This window comes from Pseudophryne corroboree, chromosome 1, assembly GCF_028390025.1.
Source record: "Pseudophryne corroboree isolate aPseCor3 chromosome 1, aPseCor3.hap2, whole genome shotgun sequence".
Taxonomy (NCBI): domain Eukaryota; kingdom Metazoa; phylum Chordata; class Amphibia; order Anura; family Myobatrachidae; genus Pseudophryne; species Pseudophryne corroboree.
In genome coordinates this window covers 51,445,714-51,462,676 of record NC_086444.1, presented here as the reverse complement: position 1 = coordinate 51,462,676, position 16,963 = coordinate 51,445,714, and the positions used below count along the sequence as shown (strand labels likewise).

Sequence of the window (16,963 nt, the reverse complement as noted above, 5' to 3'; positions counted from 1 at the left end):
TGCAACGTCTGGATTGCTCACGAAGTTCTCTGTTTCTAGAGCAGCCATGTTTTAACCTTGCATATACCAGTTCTCCTCCATTTGTGCTTTGCAATATGAATGTGCAATTTTCTCATTGCTCCAGCTGTTATTCCAGTGAGGTTTATAACGCCAGCCCATGCCCCTCACAGCATGCTTCATAAAGCAATATGAGAATGATGTTCCCTGCTCAGCCATGCTGGGAATAAATCCGTGGGTGGACAGTTGCAATAAAAAAAAGTCATTGCTGAGCAGTTTATTTGTCTTATTACTATAATGGAGGCTGTTGCGCATAGTGAAGGCTTTATGTGCTGCTGATGTACCTGCCCCTTACAGTCAGAGGACTGTCCTCATATTGCTTTTCTGCATATTGATGTTCATTGTCTTACTTTGCTCAGTACTGTGACTGAAATGATGGTTCATTGCTGCAGGTTTCTTCATCCGGCCGTTTTACAAGATGATGTTGGGGAAACAGATAACGTTGAAGGACATGGAGTCCGTGGTATGTTCTGGGATAAATGTAGGAACAATGGCTTAGTGCACACACACTGACAATTCCAACCTACTTCTTGTCACTACTCCCCCCCCCCCCCCCCCCCCCCACAACCGGCAAATGGCGGAAGTGGGGAGTATAGAGGGGTATCACATAGCATCCCCTTCGCATGGTGGTCTCATGCTTTCATACACAGAGTGCATTCTCACCTGCCTTGCTATCTGTAGCAATATACATCTGTAAGCAACCTACAGATTCGCTAAGCACTTGCAAGGACAGCGAGACATAAGATGGCTGGCTGTAGTATTACCTTTTCTTCAATTCGCTAGTGCAGGGGTAGCTGCTGTGGAACTACACATCCCAGCATGTTCTCACACACTTTTGCGCTTAGGGAATGCTAAAGCTATGTCAGGGCATGCTGGGACATGTAGTCCCACAACGGCGGGAGTGCCGCGCATTGCCTATGCCACGCTGACGTCACTGGGTCCTAGTGAGTTGATAGGCAGCATTGTGAGTTGCGAGTATTGGTTCAGCCCACAAATGGCGCCTCCGCGTTGTGTAGCTTTGGGGAACAATTTTCATAGTATCACGTTTTTCAGGGTGGAATAAATTAAATGTAATCAAGGTGATAAGACAATAAATCAATATATATTCATCAAAGCTGGAAGGAAAGGGTTCTACAGTTGTAGCCAGAGAATGTGTATAAGGAAATTCTGCTCCTATGAATATGATATTTTGTTTGGTCTTCATCACTTTGAAAGTAGAACAGAAGTAGCTTCCGTTTGTGAGTTGTAGATGTAACTTTGATGGCTTGTGACTCAGCGTAATACGTTCTCCTTCCATAGGATAGCGAATACTATAATTCTTTGAAATGGATCTTAGAAAATGACCCCACTGAGCTGGATCTCAGGTTCTGTATAGATGAAGAAAATTTTGGTCAGGTATGTACACGTACCCACAAGGGCATGTCCGTATAATGTCTTCATATCCTTGTGTCTTGCAAGTGAACTTCACACTTTTTCTGTTTACGAGAATCCCTACCCTCCACATTGATAAGATGATTTGTAAATTATTATTGGCAGTTTTTTTATTAACTTAAGGTTAAGAACATAGGCGGTCATTCCGAGTTGATCGCTCGCTAGCTGTTTTTAGCAGCCGTGCAAACGCTATGCCGCCGCCCACTGGGAGTGTGTTTTAGCTTATCAGAAGTGCGAACGAAAGGATCGCACAGCGACTAAAACGTTTTTTTGTGCAGTTGTAGTGTAGCTCAAAACCTACTCAGCTTGCGATCACTTCAGACCGTTCAGTTCCTGTTTTGACGTCACAAACCCGCCCAGCGTTCGCCCAGCCACGCCTGAGTTTTTCCTGGCACACCTACATTTTTCCGAACACTCCCTGAAAACGGCCAGTTGACACCCAGAAACGCCCTCTTCCTGTCAATCACTCTGCGGCCAGCAGTGCGACTGAAAAGTTTCGCTAGACCTTGTGTGAAACTACATCGTTCGTTGCAATAGTACGATGCGCATTGCGCCGCATACGCATGCGCATAAGTGCCTTTTTTTGCCTCATCGCTGCACAGCGATCGAATGCAGCTAGCGATCAACTCGGAATGACCACCATAGATGGAAGGATATACAGCAGATCCCATTTAATGGCCGGGATGTAACGAAGTCCGAGGTAGGCAGCTGTGCGGGACATTTATTTTAAAGGGGCAATTATGTTAAAGGCTAAGCCGTGACTTGTACATAATTGCCTTTTAAAAAAAATGTCCGAGCTTGGCCAGCTTCCCGCACAGTCACGCTAAGCTTGGACTTACTACATTTGTACATTTCTTGAAGCCCCACTTGTAGATTTGCTCTATCTTTTAGCCTAAATGCCCCCATAGCCCCCTTTTTTGCTTTGCAATATAATTATAACGTGGCAAATAATTTTTAGCAATTACCTTATCGCAGTGGTGGTCTTTTGGTAGCTGTAGAAACCCATCACCCTTAGTTATTCTGTCTTTTCTTCCAGAGTAATAAAGATACAGTTATATCAGTACATGATGCGTTTTGCTTCCCTTTATTTTCCAGACGTACCAGGTTGATTTAAAGCCAAATGGGTCGGAGATGGTTGTGACAAATGACAACAAAAGGGAATACATAGAGTATGTGTTCATATTTATAACGATTTAATTTCCCCGGTGATTCCTGTATCACATACAGATGTGTCCTCTTACATCTCTCGGTGGGGCAGATGTATTAACCTGGAGAAGGCATAAGGAAGTGATAAACCAGTGATATGTGCAAGGTGATAAAGGCAGCAGCCAATCAGATCCTAACTGTTCATTTACATATTGGAGCTGATTGGCTGCTGCCTTTATCACCTTGCACATATCACTGGTTTATCACTTCCTTATGCCTTCTCCAGGTTAATACATCTGCCCCTGTGTGCTATAAGGCGCGTTACACAACGTGTGAGTGCTGTGTCACTCGGTAGCGCTGAGCGTCTCTTTGCGTTTTTTCCATGAAAATGTGCCCCAGACGCAATGTAATGTAATAGGACGCACAAGCAGCTTCTGTTGATTTAAAGGGATATATGCAGCATGCCTATATTCTGTGTGTGACTGCAACTGTATCTGCATACAAAATGCTATGCTACTGTGTTTTCCTGAACGTGGCATTTCGGATGCAGATAGAGCCGCAATTACACACACAATGGGCCAGATGTACTAAGCCTGAAAAGTGATAAATATCACTGTGATACTTTATCAGCCAATCGGCTCCTAACTGTCATTTTTCAAACACAGTCTGTAACATGGCAGTTAGGAGCCGATTGGCTGGTGCTTTATCACAGTGATATTTATCACTTTTCAGGCTTAGTACATCTCCCCCAATATCATTTTAATCACCAGAAGCTGCTCGTGGATGCTATTGCATTACATTGTGTCTGAGACGCATCTTCGCAGAAAAAAAATCAAAAAAAGACGCTCAGCGCTACATAGTACCACCACATCATGACTTGAAGGGCTGTTTAGCGTGACTGCAGCAAGGACGTAAGACGACACATCTGTATTTAAATGACTTCAGAGTCACATGCGTACGGCTTTGTGTTATTCCTTCAGCTTTGTTATTCTTAGCAGTTATAGGTTTCAAGACTCAATTAAACGTGAGCGCTGGGATTTTAGGGGCTTAAGGGCCACCAGTGGCATCTTCAAAGAAACAGTCAACACTAATAAACAAATGTTGTTTTTAGTGCTGTGTCCCAAATCCCCACCCATTTATTTATCTTTAACAATGAATCATACAGCGCGCACACATTCCGCAGCACTTTACAGATAACACTATGTCAGTCACATCCCCCCCCTGTCGTAGTGGAGCTTAAAATAGGCCCAAATGTGTGAAGCCTTAACAAGAGATAAAGTGGCAACGGGATAAAGAGAGATAAAATACCAGCCAACCAGCACCTGACTATCATTTATCAAACACAGTCTGTAACATGGCAGTTAGGAAGCTGATTGGCTGGTCATTTGTCACCCTTTAGCCGTCTACACGTCATCACTTTTTAAGGCTTAATACATTTGGACCTATATTCCCTTCTACATGTACCACATTTTTGCGGGGTCAGAATCCTGTTAACCAACCAATATGTTTTTGGAATGTGTGGGAAAACCGGAACAAACGAGCGAAACCCACACAAACTCATGGAGGACATACAAACCCCACACAGATCTGGGCTTGCTAAGAATCAAACCCAAGATCTCAGTGCATTGAGACAGCGCTGGCATGTATCAAGAACCTTACGCAGGGATAGGAGCCTGTCACAGTGGTGTGTAAAAGTAAACAGATCGCATTAGTGATCACTTTATCCCTCTCCAGGTACTTTTTGCCTACTATAGTCTACAAGCTACAATGGCTCATTCCGGAGCATGGTATATTTGGCATTGAAACAGCCCCAATAGAAAATAGGGGACCGCATCAGAATTTTGCTGCGATCCCCCATACATACATTCAGGCAAATGTTCTTTGATAAATAGGCCACTAAAAAATACACAAAACAAAAAAAGAGATGACGCCACTTTTAACCATATTTTTGCTGATCCTTTAGTAGCTACAGTAGTTGAAGCTGGAGGAGGGGTTTTCAGAGGGGTCTCCATCACCCCCTCTTAGGAATGAAATAGGAGGCGCAAGTCGCCTCACCCGTAAAATGCCAGCTTCATCCGTGTTGGGGAAACAGCCCAGAACATGCCGCTAGCTTTGGAATATTGGTAGTTAATAAGGGTCGTGTAGCCATGAAGTATGAGTGAGAAGTCAGCTTGACATCGAATTGTTCACAAGCTGCAGGTACAATATTCTACCCACAATGAGAATGCTAGAATTATGCACTCACACTTTAAATACGTCATTCTCGCACATTATTCCTGATTTTATGTTTCGAACAAAACCTCTCCGGCTGCCTGTTTCACGGACTTGTTCTAAGCTGTTGACTCATCGAGGGTATAAAAATACATTATTCAGACTACCAGTCTTTAATTTTCATTTTAAATCCAAGCACGGTTCCTATAGATAATGCATGTAGGCTGATTAATATTTTATGGATGCACCCAAGGGGCACAGTGTATCTCGCAGAGTGTGGGGACGGAACCAGTGTTATATAAACGTTAGAAATATATATAAATGCACTAAAACTGCACGTTGTAGATGTTATTCTCTGTGTAAGTAATTGTTGTTCCTTTCAGCCTCGTTATCCAGTGGAGATTCGTGAATAGAGTACAGAAACAAATGAATGCGTTTTTAGAAGTACGTGTTGCTTTTGCTTATTTTTTTATTTTAATGTTTTTATTGTTATTACACTAATAGTGTGTTTTTTTATGAAGATTATTTTTATTAGCTATGTATGGAATATTAATGTTCTACAAGGAGATACCCATGTTTTTTCTTTCTTGGTTGTCTTTATATAATGCCCCTTTCACACCAAAACCCTGGGTCCTACCTGGGTGATTGAACATGGTTTCAAGAAGTGTCACAATTGCTTGAAACCATGTTCACACCGGAGGCTGGATCCAGATTATTACCGATTCATCCCTTTGCCGGTGCTCATCTCCAAGTACCGGTGATCCAGCTCTCTGTATATTTTCACCGTGACCCCTGTCGGATCATTCACACCGCTGGCTAGCAGGGTCAGATTCCTGGGTAACACAACCCGGGTAGACCCTTTTCACACCAAGCCAGGACCTGGGTTGCCCGGAACGTTTGGTGTGAAGGGAGTATTGGTGAGAACAAACATCTAGCCTTACCTGCTGTGGCAGAAATCTTGGGGAAGATTTGCTTGCGGAGATATTAAAGTGTTTTTAATAGCTGGCAATAGGCTGTTGCCAGGCTTGGACTGGCCCACAGGGGTAGAGGGGAAACCAGCGGTGGGCCCCACTGCCTGGGGGCCCATCTCCTGCTCTAAGGATCAGGTTCCAGACTGTGCACATGAATTATACATGATACATATGTTACCTTATACTGGACTATGGTGTATTTTCTACAGTGCATTGCTGTTATTAATCTGGTACATTATCATGCATGCAGCAGCTGAATTTACTGTGTATACTGTATTTATGAAGTGGCCCAGATGATGTACTCTCTAATGCACAGGTTCTCAAACTCGGTCCTCAGGACCCCACACAGTGCATGTTTTGCAGGTCTCATCACAGAATCACAAGTGAAATAATAAGCTGCACCTGTGGGCCTTTTAAAATGTGTCAGTGAGTAATTAATACACCTGTGCCCCTGCTGGGTTACCTGCAAAACATGCACTGTGTGGGCTCCTGAGGACCGAGTTTGAGAACCTATGCTCTAATGGTTAGTCAAACCAATGAGGTGGCAGGCCACACCCCCTCTGCAGACTGGCCACACCCCTAACATAGGCTACTACCACTGCATTCCCCCCGGTGGGCCCTACATGCCCCAGTCTGACACTTGCTGTTGCTGCCCCATTAGTGGATCAGGCAATATAGAGGGGCTATTTACTAGCTCAAGTGCAAGCTTACACAATGAATTTGAATGTCGGACAGGTTGTTACTGGGTAACTGCTCAGGTACAGATGGAGTAGACTTCAGTGTAAGAATGTGTTCATGTTATCGCTGCACTCTTCCTTTTTAATGGAAAAGGCAGAAGCGGGTTTGGCACAGATGTTAATGTATAATTGTATTATGAAGAGCGCCCCCTTCCTGTGGATTTTGTTTGGAATAAAATTAAGGTTTTCTGTTTACCCTCACTGCAAGGTGGGTATTCATTCATGCTTTCATTAACTATTGGTAGAGCCAAAAAAGTTAATGAAAGTACAATAGGGCATCATACAAGTATATCAAATTACATTTCAGGGAACAGGACCCACAAGCATAACTATCGCACTGTTCCAAGAGCAGTGGTACTGTGCACTTCTCGCAACGTACGCAAGCTGTGGTACTGTGAAACTTTTCACAGCATACACAAGAGCAGTAGCACTGTGCAACTGCCTGTAGAATATGCAAAAGAAGTGGTACTGTGCAACTGTCCGCAGCATACACAAGAGAAGTGGCAGTGTGCCATTTTCCACAACATACAAAAGAAAAAGGGTACTGTGAAACCTCCCACTGCACACAGAAATGCAGTGGTACTGTGAAACCTCCCACAGCATACAGAAACGCAGTGGTACTGTGCAACCTCCCACAGCATACAGAAACACAGTGGTACTGTGCAACCTCCCACAGCATACAGAAACGTAGTGGTACTGTGCAACCTCCCACAGCATACAGAAACAGTGGTACTGTGCAACCTCCCACAGCATACAGAAACGCAGTGGTACTGTGCAACCACCCACAGCATACAGAAACACAGTGGTACTGTGCAACCTCCCACAGCATACAGAAATGCAGTGGTACTGTGCAACCTCCCACAGCATACAGAAATGCAGTGGTACTGTGCAACCTCCCACAGCATACAGAAATGAAGTGGTACTGTGCAACCTCCCGTAGCATACAGAAATGCAGTGGTACTGTGCAACCTGCCACAGCATACAGAAACGAAGTGGTACTGTGCAACCTCCCACAGCACACACAAGAGATGTGGTACTGTGCAACCTCCCACAGCATACACGAGATGTGGTACTGTGCAACCTCCCACAGTATACACAAGAGAAGTGGTACTGTGCAACCTCCCACAGCATATACAAGAGCAGTGGCACTGTGCAATTTTTTCCACAGCAATATCCCTGCCTAGCGATCTCTTCTAGCGTCTTCTGGTGAGTGCTTTTAAAGAAATGAGTTTTGTGAAAAGTGCAGCCACATATATAGGTCAAAGGTTAAAAAGGTGGGTGCAAAATTATTTCTATAGATAAAACAAAAGCAACTGAAATAGAGATAATAATCACTTGGCATGCCAGGCGCGTTTTGCCAGTGTCTGTATCTTTCGCTGTGGATGGCAGATACTGTATGTCTCCATAGACAATGACATTTCACCAAGGGTTGGACTTGAAAGATTAGTGCACAGGGGTTAATGAAGTTTTGCCGGTATAACAGAGACTCCAGCAGTGAAGTGTCATGCCGTTATAGATTGTTCTGTCTGCCGCCATGCTGCGATGGTACTGCAGATTGCTGCTGGCATCTGGTGACTACCGTCTCATACCCGCTCATCTGAGACATTCTCTTACTTATAAGAGGGACTCGGCCATCCATTAGATAGACTTGCAAAGGACAGAGCCCCTTTATAAAGGAGGGGAGAGGGGTGTGTCAGGACCACCCATTTTGATTGGCAGGAGGGTTAATTTTGGTGTAGTTTCCATAGTAACGAACCAAGCGTTCAACTTCATCCATGACCTTGTTCCACGAAGTTACTGACCCCTAGAGGAGGAGATGGGGCCACCAATGATTTCCCCTGTACACCAGAGGGCCAGTCTGACCCTAGAGGTACTGTAGGGACAAATGTAATCAATCACAGTAGAGGTGCAAGGTTCCAGCAGCTGTGTTCTGTAGGCAATGGAGGTACAGTATTCATGCGGTCACTATGTCAACATTCATAATGGCAACACCAGAATGTTATAATGTCGACATTTGCAGAATGTCGTTATAATGAAAATGCTGCCGACATGGTAACCATCGGCAAGGCATACCGAACTTGGCACAGCAGGATAGAGGCTCCTGCAAAAGCCACAACATGTGTTGTTTACATAAGTCAGTGCCCAGATGTTGGAGCAGCTCCCATCACACTCAGACGTAATGTCAGTGACGCACGTCTTCCCCAAGACAGTCCCAGAGAAGACTGCGAGCTGCGCTACAAAGCTGTGCACACAGGGCAGTTGCTGGTCCCTGCTAACTGCGTGCCGTGTATTCTGATCAGCCGTATTCTCCAGCGATCAGAAATTACACTGATAGGTCCTTGCAAATCGCTGAAAGGCATCCGAATATCACAAAGGACTGAATCTATTGTCCGTTATCTATTCATTTCATTAGTCACCGATGTTCTCACAGCAACTTCTGATACCATAAATCCTCTCTCCTTTTCATGTGTATGAGATGAAGATTATTTCTTTGCATACTGAACATATAATGTATTGCTACTTATATTAATAGACCGGAAATGTTTTCCCAGTATAACACAAATCTGTGTCTGATTTACAGGGATTTACTGAACTCATTCCTATTGATCTGATAAAGATTTTTGATGAAAATGAGCTTGAGGTATGTACGGTATACAGTATGTGCGTGTTTGCGGTATTCTGTGCTCACCCGGTTCCTCATTGGACTGATTTTGTTTCCCCCCTTCATATTTGCCTAATATAAAATAATAATAGATTCATTTATAAAATATTCTTGTTTTAGGACTCTACATAGTTTTAATTTGGGCGACTTAATTATTTTTTTGTCAATTACATTAGTGCATTTTACATACATCTCAGAGAGGGTAGTGGATAAGTGGAATAGCCTCCCATCAGAGGTGGTGGAGGCTAAGACAGTACAGAAATGTGAAAATGCTTGGGATAGGCATAAAAACAATCTTACAAAGAATTAAGGCTCAAATAGGATTGAGGGTACTAAAAAGTGTAAAAGGGGCAGAAATTCAGCTTCTCCTAATTTCTAAAAGGATAGAAAGTTCTCAGCGATTTCATTTTATCCGCACCTTAGTCCTTGGTCTTGGGGGGTCATTCCGAGTTGATCATAGCTGTGCTAAATTTAGCACAGCTACGATCAAGCACTCAGACATGTGGGGGGAGGCCCAGCACAGGACTAGTCCGCCCCGCATGTCAGTGCCGCCTTCCCCCCCCTGCAGAAATGCAAAAACATTGCACAGTGGCGATGCTTTGGCACCTCAGGAGTTGCTCCCGGCCAGGGCAGCTCCTGCGGCTGGCCGGGAGAACCTCTTCGCTGTCCCGGGTCGTAGTGGCTGCGTGTTACGTCACGCAGCCGCCACCCAATGGTCCACCCACGCCTGCGTTGGCCGGATCGCGTCCCCTAAACGGCGGCTTAACGCCGCTGTTCATCCCCCTCCTGCCCAGTGACCGCCTCTGTCTCAGAGTCGATCGTTAGGCAACGACGGCTGGCATGCGCCAGCGCATGCGCAGTTCCGTCCCGATTGCTGTGCTGCGATAAACTGCAGCGAGCGATCGGGTCGGAATGGCCCCCTTGGTCATACCTACAGGTTCTTAGCTGCCCTCAAATCCTGTGTTTAAAATGATGAGGTCTATGGTAATTTGGTTACAATAGGCAATATCTGCAATATCTTCTGCGGTAACCCATTGGTAACTTGCCCTGATACTAATTGCTAATATTTAATCAGCCGTTTTCCAAATGATTTAAGACCTTATTTTACTTAATAACTTGGCCCCTTAATTCTGTAGATCTTACAGTTTACTAAATGTAGTGTTCAGTACCTCTTATTCTATAGCTTCGTCTTCCCCTCCAGCTATTAGTAATTACTGAGAACAGGAGAACTGAGCATGCGGCGCTGCAAAACACTTGTGGCGCCCTATAAATAAAATGTACTAATAATAATAATTGCAGCTTTCATATTATAACTAAAAGGATAGAAAGTTCTCAGCGATTTCATTTTATCCGCACCTCAGTCACAGCTACAGTATAGGACTCTTGGAACGTTCTGCAGTAATGGGATTTAGCAGCTAATGATGAAGATTGCTAATTTCCCTGATACAATTGATCATGAGTATATGGCGCTACGTCACACCTGTTAGTGGTGTCATGTTACAATGGGAAATAATGAAACGTATTTATAGAGAATTGTGTATCTGTTCCTGCAGCTCCTCATGTGTGGCCTGGGAGACGTGGACGTAAATGACTGGAGACAACACACACTGTATAAAAATGGTTACTGTGCAAACCACCCGGTAATCCAGTGGTACTGGAAGGTAAGATCTCATTCACGTTATGTCCTGTTAATGCTCCAATCCAGGTGAGGTTTGGTTGCACTTGTCCAATATGTCATTGTGTTACTATTGAGTAATATCACTTCTTTTATTTAGTTGAGTTTTTGTGATATGATTAACCAGGTGATTATGTTAGTGAGGCACAGCTTACGTGGTAGTGACATGATGTGAGGAGGGAAAGAGGACTGGAGGCAGCAGGAAGCCACAGACCGCAAGTTATATAGTGGAAAGATCAGGGTTCCCACCAGCACAGAGTATATCAGAAGATGAGTGATGTGTCAGTGAGGACAGGGCTGCATGTGACAGGGGCAGTGACCTGATGTGAGGAGGGGAATGGAGGCAGCAGGTAGCCACAGATTGAGGAGGGTAACCAATTAGATGCAATCCGTTTTTGGCGGACCAAAATGGCCTGATAACACGATAATTGACTGATGGTCATTATCACGGTATCCAACTAAAGGCTGCTTTGATCGGGTGAAAACGGACCTGCGATCATGCGATAACAAATGGGATCGGAAATAAGTCCCCGATCCCAAGTGTTATCACAGCTCTGGCAGGTCATTTATCACGGATTAAGCTTTGGGTGCCAGCATCAGGGGGAGGAGCATGTTGCATTAGGGCTAATTGGATAGCCCCCAGCTATACGTCATTGACCACGGGTAATTGGATACCCCCCTGAGAGTTATATAGTGGAGTGAAGATAATTTAAAGTAGTGCTGTGATGCTTTTGTAACACTGGTGAAGGACAACTGTGCTGTCAGACCACCCCTTTATAAGAAGCTTTCACATTCAGATTGTTCCCAAAGCTAAGAGCCACCATGTGCATTTTCCCAGTGTAATTTAATTACATGTGCTTTTAATAAACTAGATCACCTTACATGTATCAAAGTAACAGTTCTCGACTGAGACACTGCTAATAACAGATATCTTAGAAGTGGGTGGTGATTGTGATCCACAAAATGGTAAAAGGAAAATTCGGCTTCCTACATCCTCTCCTGTTTATGAAATGATTGAGGTCCCTCCCATGGATGTATTTAGTAAAACCCTCTTCTGCTGTAATGCCTTCCATGCCCTGCCCTTTTTAATTTACCGCAGGATATAGAAAATTCAAAATATTGTACTTGTGATCACAGCAGTGCTAGTGTCTAGTAGAGACATTCCACAGATAGGTGTGTGACTAGCAGTGTCTAGGAGAGACGTTCCACAGATAGGTGTGTGACTAGCAGTGTCTAGTAGATGTTCCACAGATAGGTGTGTGACTAGCAGTGTCTTAATACAGTATGAAACAGCGTCTCACAGTAGCTAATGCTCATTTATATAGCGTGTTAAATATTTTTCTTTTCTTGTAATTATGTAATAATATGTTTCTGTTAGGCTGTACTGTTGATGGATGCTGAGAAACGTATTCGATTGCTGCAGTTTGTAACCGGGACATCCCGGGTGCCTATGAATGGATTTGCTGAACTTTATGGTTAGTGCAAGTGATACTCTGCTTTATTTTTTAAATTTGTTTTAATTATTTATTTTTTACTGAGCTATGTTGCACAACACTTGGGGAACATTCAATGTTGTATATACCGTACAGTAATCCAACTGAGAGAAAATTATGTTTCAACTGCGACCCAACTCAGAACATTGCTTTCCTATATACAGTTAGTTTTACGGTGCATATCATTTATTTGTTTTTTATTTATTTAGTTTATTATTTATTTCTAAGTGCTACAGAGAGAGTAGGTGTTAAGGTGTGCACACACGGAGCGATATGGCTCAGAGATTTTGACTATATAGTCAAAATCGCTAAGAAAGTTAGCGCGTATCACTCCGTGTGTACACAGTGAGCGACAGCGATGCACATCTCCGCCAGGTCGCCATCGCTGGGATATATAGACTGTGCAGGCAAGTCAATTTCAACTATGTCTCTGGAAAAGTGAACACATCCCCCTACTTAAATGAGTTAGTCAAAATCGCTGGTAAAGATAGTCAAAATCGCCTACTGCCAGTTCAAGAGAAATCGCTCATTCAAAATCGCTTATAGTCAAAATCACTTTGTGCGTACGGACCTTTAATTACATCAGTCCCTGCCCCCCTTGGGGTTTACAGGCTAAATTCCCTACTGTACTGACACACAAAGATGGGGCCCTGGTCTGGAGTTTAACCCATGTCCACAGTGATGAGAGTTAGCAGTGCTAACCACTGTGCCACTATGCCAGCCTATCCTTCTGTGTCCCGCATCAGAATATTTTTCATTTTTTACCTTACCTTTTTGACTTTGGTAGAAATACAGTATATATTGTGTTTTCTGGGGTGCGTGGCACAAGTGATAGGAAAATAGGATTTTGGTACTTACCAGGTAAAGCCTTTTCTTTGAATTCATAGGGGGCACTGGAGTACTCTTGGGATATGGACGGCTTTAGCAGAACAGGCACTGAATATTTAAATGTAGTAACTCTCCTCCCCTCAATACTCCCAGAGTACCTCAGTGTTTTTTACTGAGCCGAACAGGAGCGATAGAGAGGATGACAATGCAGAATTACATATAACATTATAACATAACGGACAACAATAAAGTTGACACAACGTAACTGACAACTAAACAGTTGACACCATAACCGATAGAACTGGAAAATTTGAACAAATCAGTGAGAATGTGTTACCATAAGATCCACTGAACTTACCACAAACTAGGTAATACTGCTCTGGGTGGGCATCCAGTGCCCCCTATGGATTCAAAGAAAAGGATTTACCAGGTAAGTACCAAAATCCTATTTTCTTTTTCATCCACTAGGGGTCACTGGAGTACTCTTGGGACGTACCAAAGCTTCCCCCTTGGGCGGGAGAGCTGTTTGGCACCTGTAACACTAGGCGGCCAAAGCTAGATGCTGATGCCGCAAACGTATCAAACTTGTAAAAGCGCACAAACGTGTGCACTGATGACCATGTAGCCGCACGGCAAAGCTGCGTCGTAGAAGCCCCACGACCAGCTGCCCATGAAGTCCCCACAGAACGTGTGGAATGAGCTGTTACTGATGTAGGCGGCTGTAACCTAGCATGAAGGTAAGCCTGACGTATGGTCAGTTTAATCTATCTGGATAAGGTCTGCTTAGAAGCTGGCCAACCCATCTTGGCAGCATCATAGAGAACAAACAACGTACCGTCTTACGAACTGTAGACGTTCGGGATACATAAACGCGTACTGCGCGTACCACATCCAAAGTTCCAGAATCTTCCGTTAACACCGGAACTACTATTGGTTGATTGATGTGAAAAGATGACACTACCTTTTGCAAGAAAGCGGGATTCGTCCGAAGTTCCGCTCTGTCATCATGAAACACCAAATACGGTGGCTTGCATGACAAGGCACCCAAATCTGAAACACACCTTGCCGAAGATAAGGCTAGGAGAAAAATTGTTTTCCAAGTGAGAAACTTAACATCCACTTGTTGTAAGGGTTCAAAACATGAAGACTGTAAAAAATCTAAAACCAGATTCAAGTCCCATGGCGCTGTAGGTGGTATAAATGGAGGCTGGACTCTGAGAACACCTTGCAGGAAGGTGTGTACAGACTGCAAAAGAGCCAAACGTCTTTGAAAGTAAATTGACAAGGCAGAAACCTGCACCTTTAGTGTAGACAAACGTAGTCCTCCATTCAACCCCGTCTGTAGAAATAACAAAAGACGGGACAACTTGAAAGATGATGTCGGAAACTTCCGAACTTCACACCAACCTATATAGACACGCCAAATTCTGTGATAATGAGCTGCTGTAACTGGCTTCCGAGCACGTAACATGGTTGGTATAACTGATTCAGGAATGCCCTCTCTTCTTAAGAGGGCGGTCTCAACAACCACCCCAGCCGAGCTAAATCGGGGTAAAGGAACGGACCCTGTTGTAACAGGTCTGGACGTAGCGGAAGCGGCCAAGGATAGTCTGCAAGTAGTCCACGGAGATCCGAGAACCATGCTCTCCGAGGCCAATGAGGCGCCACTAGTATGACTGTGGCGGACTCTCTTTTGATCCGTTTTAGCAACAGAGGGAGCAGCGGAAACGGTGGAAACAGATACACGAGGCTGTACGGCCACGCGATTGTGAGAGCATCCACTGCCACGTCCTTTTGGATCTCGCATTCTGGACACATACTGGGGGGTTTGGTGATTGTGGCGAGATGCCATCAGGTCCACTTGAGGGTAACCCCACCTCCGAACCAACATGTGAAACACTTCTGGATTTAATGCCCATTCTCCTGGATGAAAATCCCGACAGCTGAGATAATCCGCCTCCCAGTTGTCCACTCCCGGAATGAACACTGCCGACAATATCACTTGGTGATGCTCGGCCCAATTGAGGATTCGAGCTACTTCCCGCATGGCCATGCGGCTTCTTGTACCTCCTTGTTTGTTGATGTACGCGACCGCCGTCGCGTTGTCTGACTGCACCTGGACAGTCTGAGACCGGAGCATGTGCACTGCTTGTCGTAGCGCATTGTAAATTGCCCGGAGTTCCAGGACATTTATAGACGGCAATCTTTCGTGATCCTCCCAGAGCCCTTGGAGCTGACAATTTTGAACTACAGCTCCCCAACCTCTGAGACTCGCGTCCGTCATTAGAATTATCCAATTCCAGACGCCGAACCGTTTCCCTGCGGTTAGATTGTGTACTTTGAGCCACCAGAGTAGAGATACTCTGGTCCGTGGAGACAACCTCACCCTCTGGTGAATCTGCAGATGCGAGCCCGACCACTGTGCGAGCACATCCAGTTGAAAAGGACGTGAGTGAAATCTTCCGAACTGAAGTGCTTCGAAAGCCGCCACCATCTTTCCTAACAGTCGAATGCACAAATGTACCGAGACTGTGCGTGGCTTGAGCACTAATTGTACCAGATGACGAATACTCTGTACTTTCTGTTCTGGTAGGTAAATTCTTTGATCTACCGTATCAAGAATCATTCCTAGGAATTGAAGTCGTTGAGACGGAATCAGATGTGTTTTCTTGAAGTTGACAATCCAACCGTGCTGAACTAGCACATTGTACGTTAGCAACGCATGTTGGAGGAGCATCTGTTGAGACGGAGCTTTGATGAGTAGATCGTCCAAATATGGAACTATTACCACTCCGAGGTATCTGAGATGAGCTATCATCACAGACATCACCTTGGTAAATACCCGTGGCGCTGACGAGAGTCCAAACGGTAGAGCCTGAAACTGGTAATGGTTTTGCAGTATCGCAAAACGCAAGAACCTCTGATGAGGTGGCCAAATTGGAATGTTTAAGTACGCATCCTTGAGATCCAGCGCAATCATGAATTCCTGTGGCTCTAAACCTGCAATTACTGACCGCAGGGATTCCATCTTGAATTGGTCTGACCGAGCCATCCGGCTTTGGTACGACAAACAGACTGGAATAATAACCCTGACCTTGTTGGTGTACAGGGACCGGAATCAAAACTGCTGAATCCAGCAGAGACTGAATGGCAATTTGCAGAACCGCCCTCTTGTCGTCCGACACAGGCAGTCCTGTCTTGAAAAACCACAGTGGCGGGAGACAGTCTAACTCTATCTTGTAACCTTTTAACACCAAATTGCGGATCCACCCATCTGTGGATGTCTGGAACCACGCCAAATGGAACGTCTGAAGGCGTGCCCCCACAACTGGAGATCCGAGATGGGCTGGGAGCCCGTCATGCCACTGGCTTGTCGATGACTTTAGCGTCCTGACGACTGGTGGTGGTGTGTTGAAAACTACGTCCATGACCTCGTCTACCAGGCGTGGCTGTTCCTCTACAACGGCCTCAAAAGGCCAGAGGTCTAAAGGATTTGAACGCAGGGCCAGAGTATTTCCGTCTAGGTACCGTTGGAGGCAATGGTAGGAAAACAGACTCTCCCCCCCCCCCCCCCCCCCCCCCGTGGCCTCAGAAATCCATTTGTCTAATTCAGGACCAAACAACTTCTCGCCACCGTAAGGTAACGCCTCTATACCTCTCTTGACCTCTGCCTCCGCCTGCAAAGAACGCAGCCAGAGTGCTCGTCGTGCCGTAACTAGTGACGATGAAAGGCGAGAACTGAGCTGACAGAC

General features: G+C 44.9%; 1 protein-coding gene across 15 annotated transcripts in view; it reads left to right on the top strand.

Annotated features, from left to right (window-relative positions):
- Positions 1-16,963, top strand: part of NEDD4L (NEDD4 like E3 ubiquitin protein ligase) — a 642,187-nt gene that overhangs the window by 612,397 nt on the left and 12,827 nt on the right. For all 15 annotated transcript variants that reach the window (XM_063959562.1, XM_063959571.1, XM_063959604.1 and 12 more), the window contains 7 exons: positions 450-520; positions 1,357-1,452; positions 2,584-2,657; positions 5,229-5,289; positions 9,135-9,194; positions 10,769-10,876; positions 12,269-12,365. In XM_063959562.1, coding sequence (XP_063815632.1) covers positions 450-520; positions 1,357-1,452; positions 2,584-2,657; positions 5,229-5,289; positions 9,135-9,194; positions 10,769-10,876; positions 12,269-12,365 — 567 coding nt within the window. The remainder of the gene's footprint in view (positions 1-449; positions 521-1,356; positions 1,453-2,583; positions 2,658-5,228; positions 5,290-9,134; positions 9,195-10,768; positions 10,877-12,268; positions 12,366-16,963) is intronic.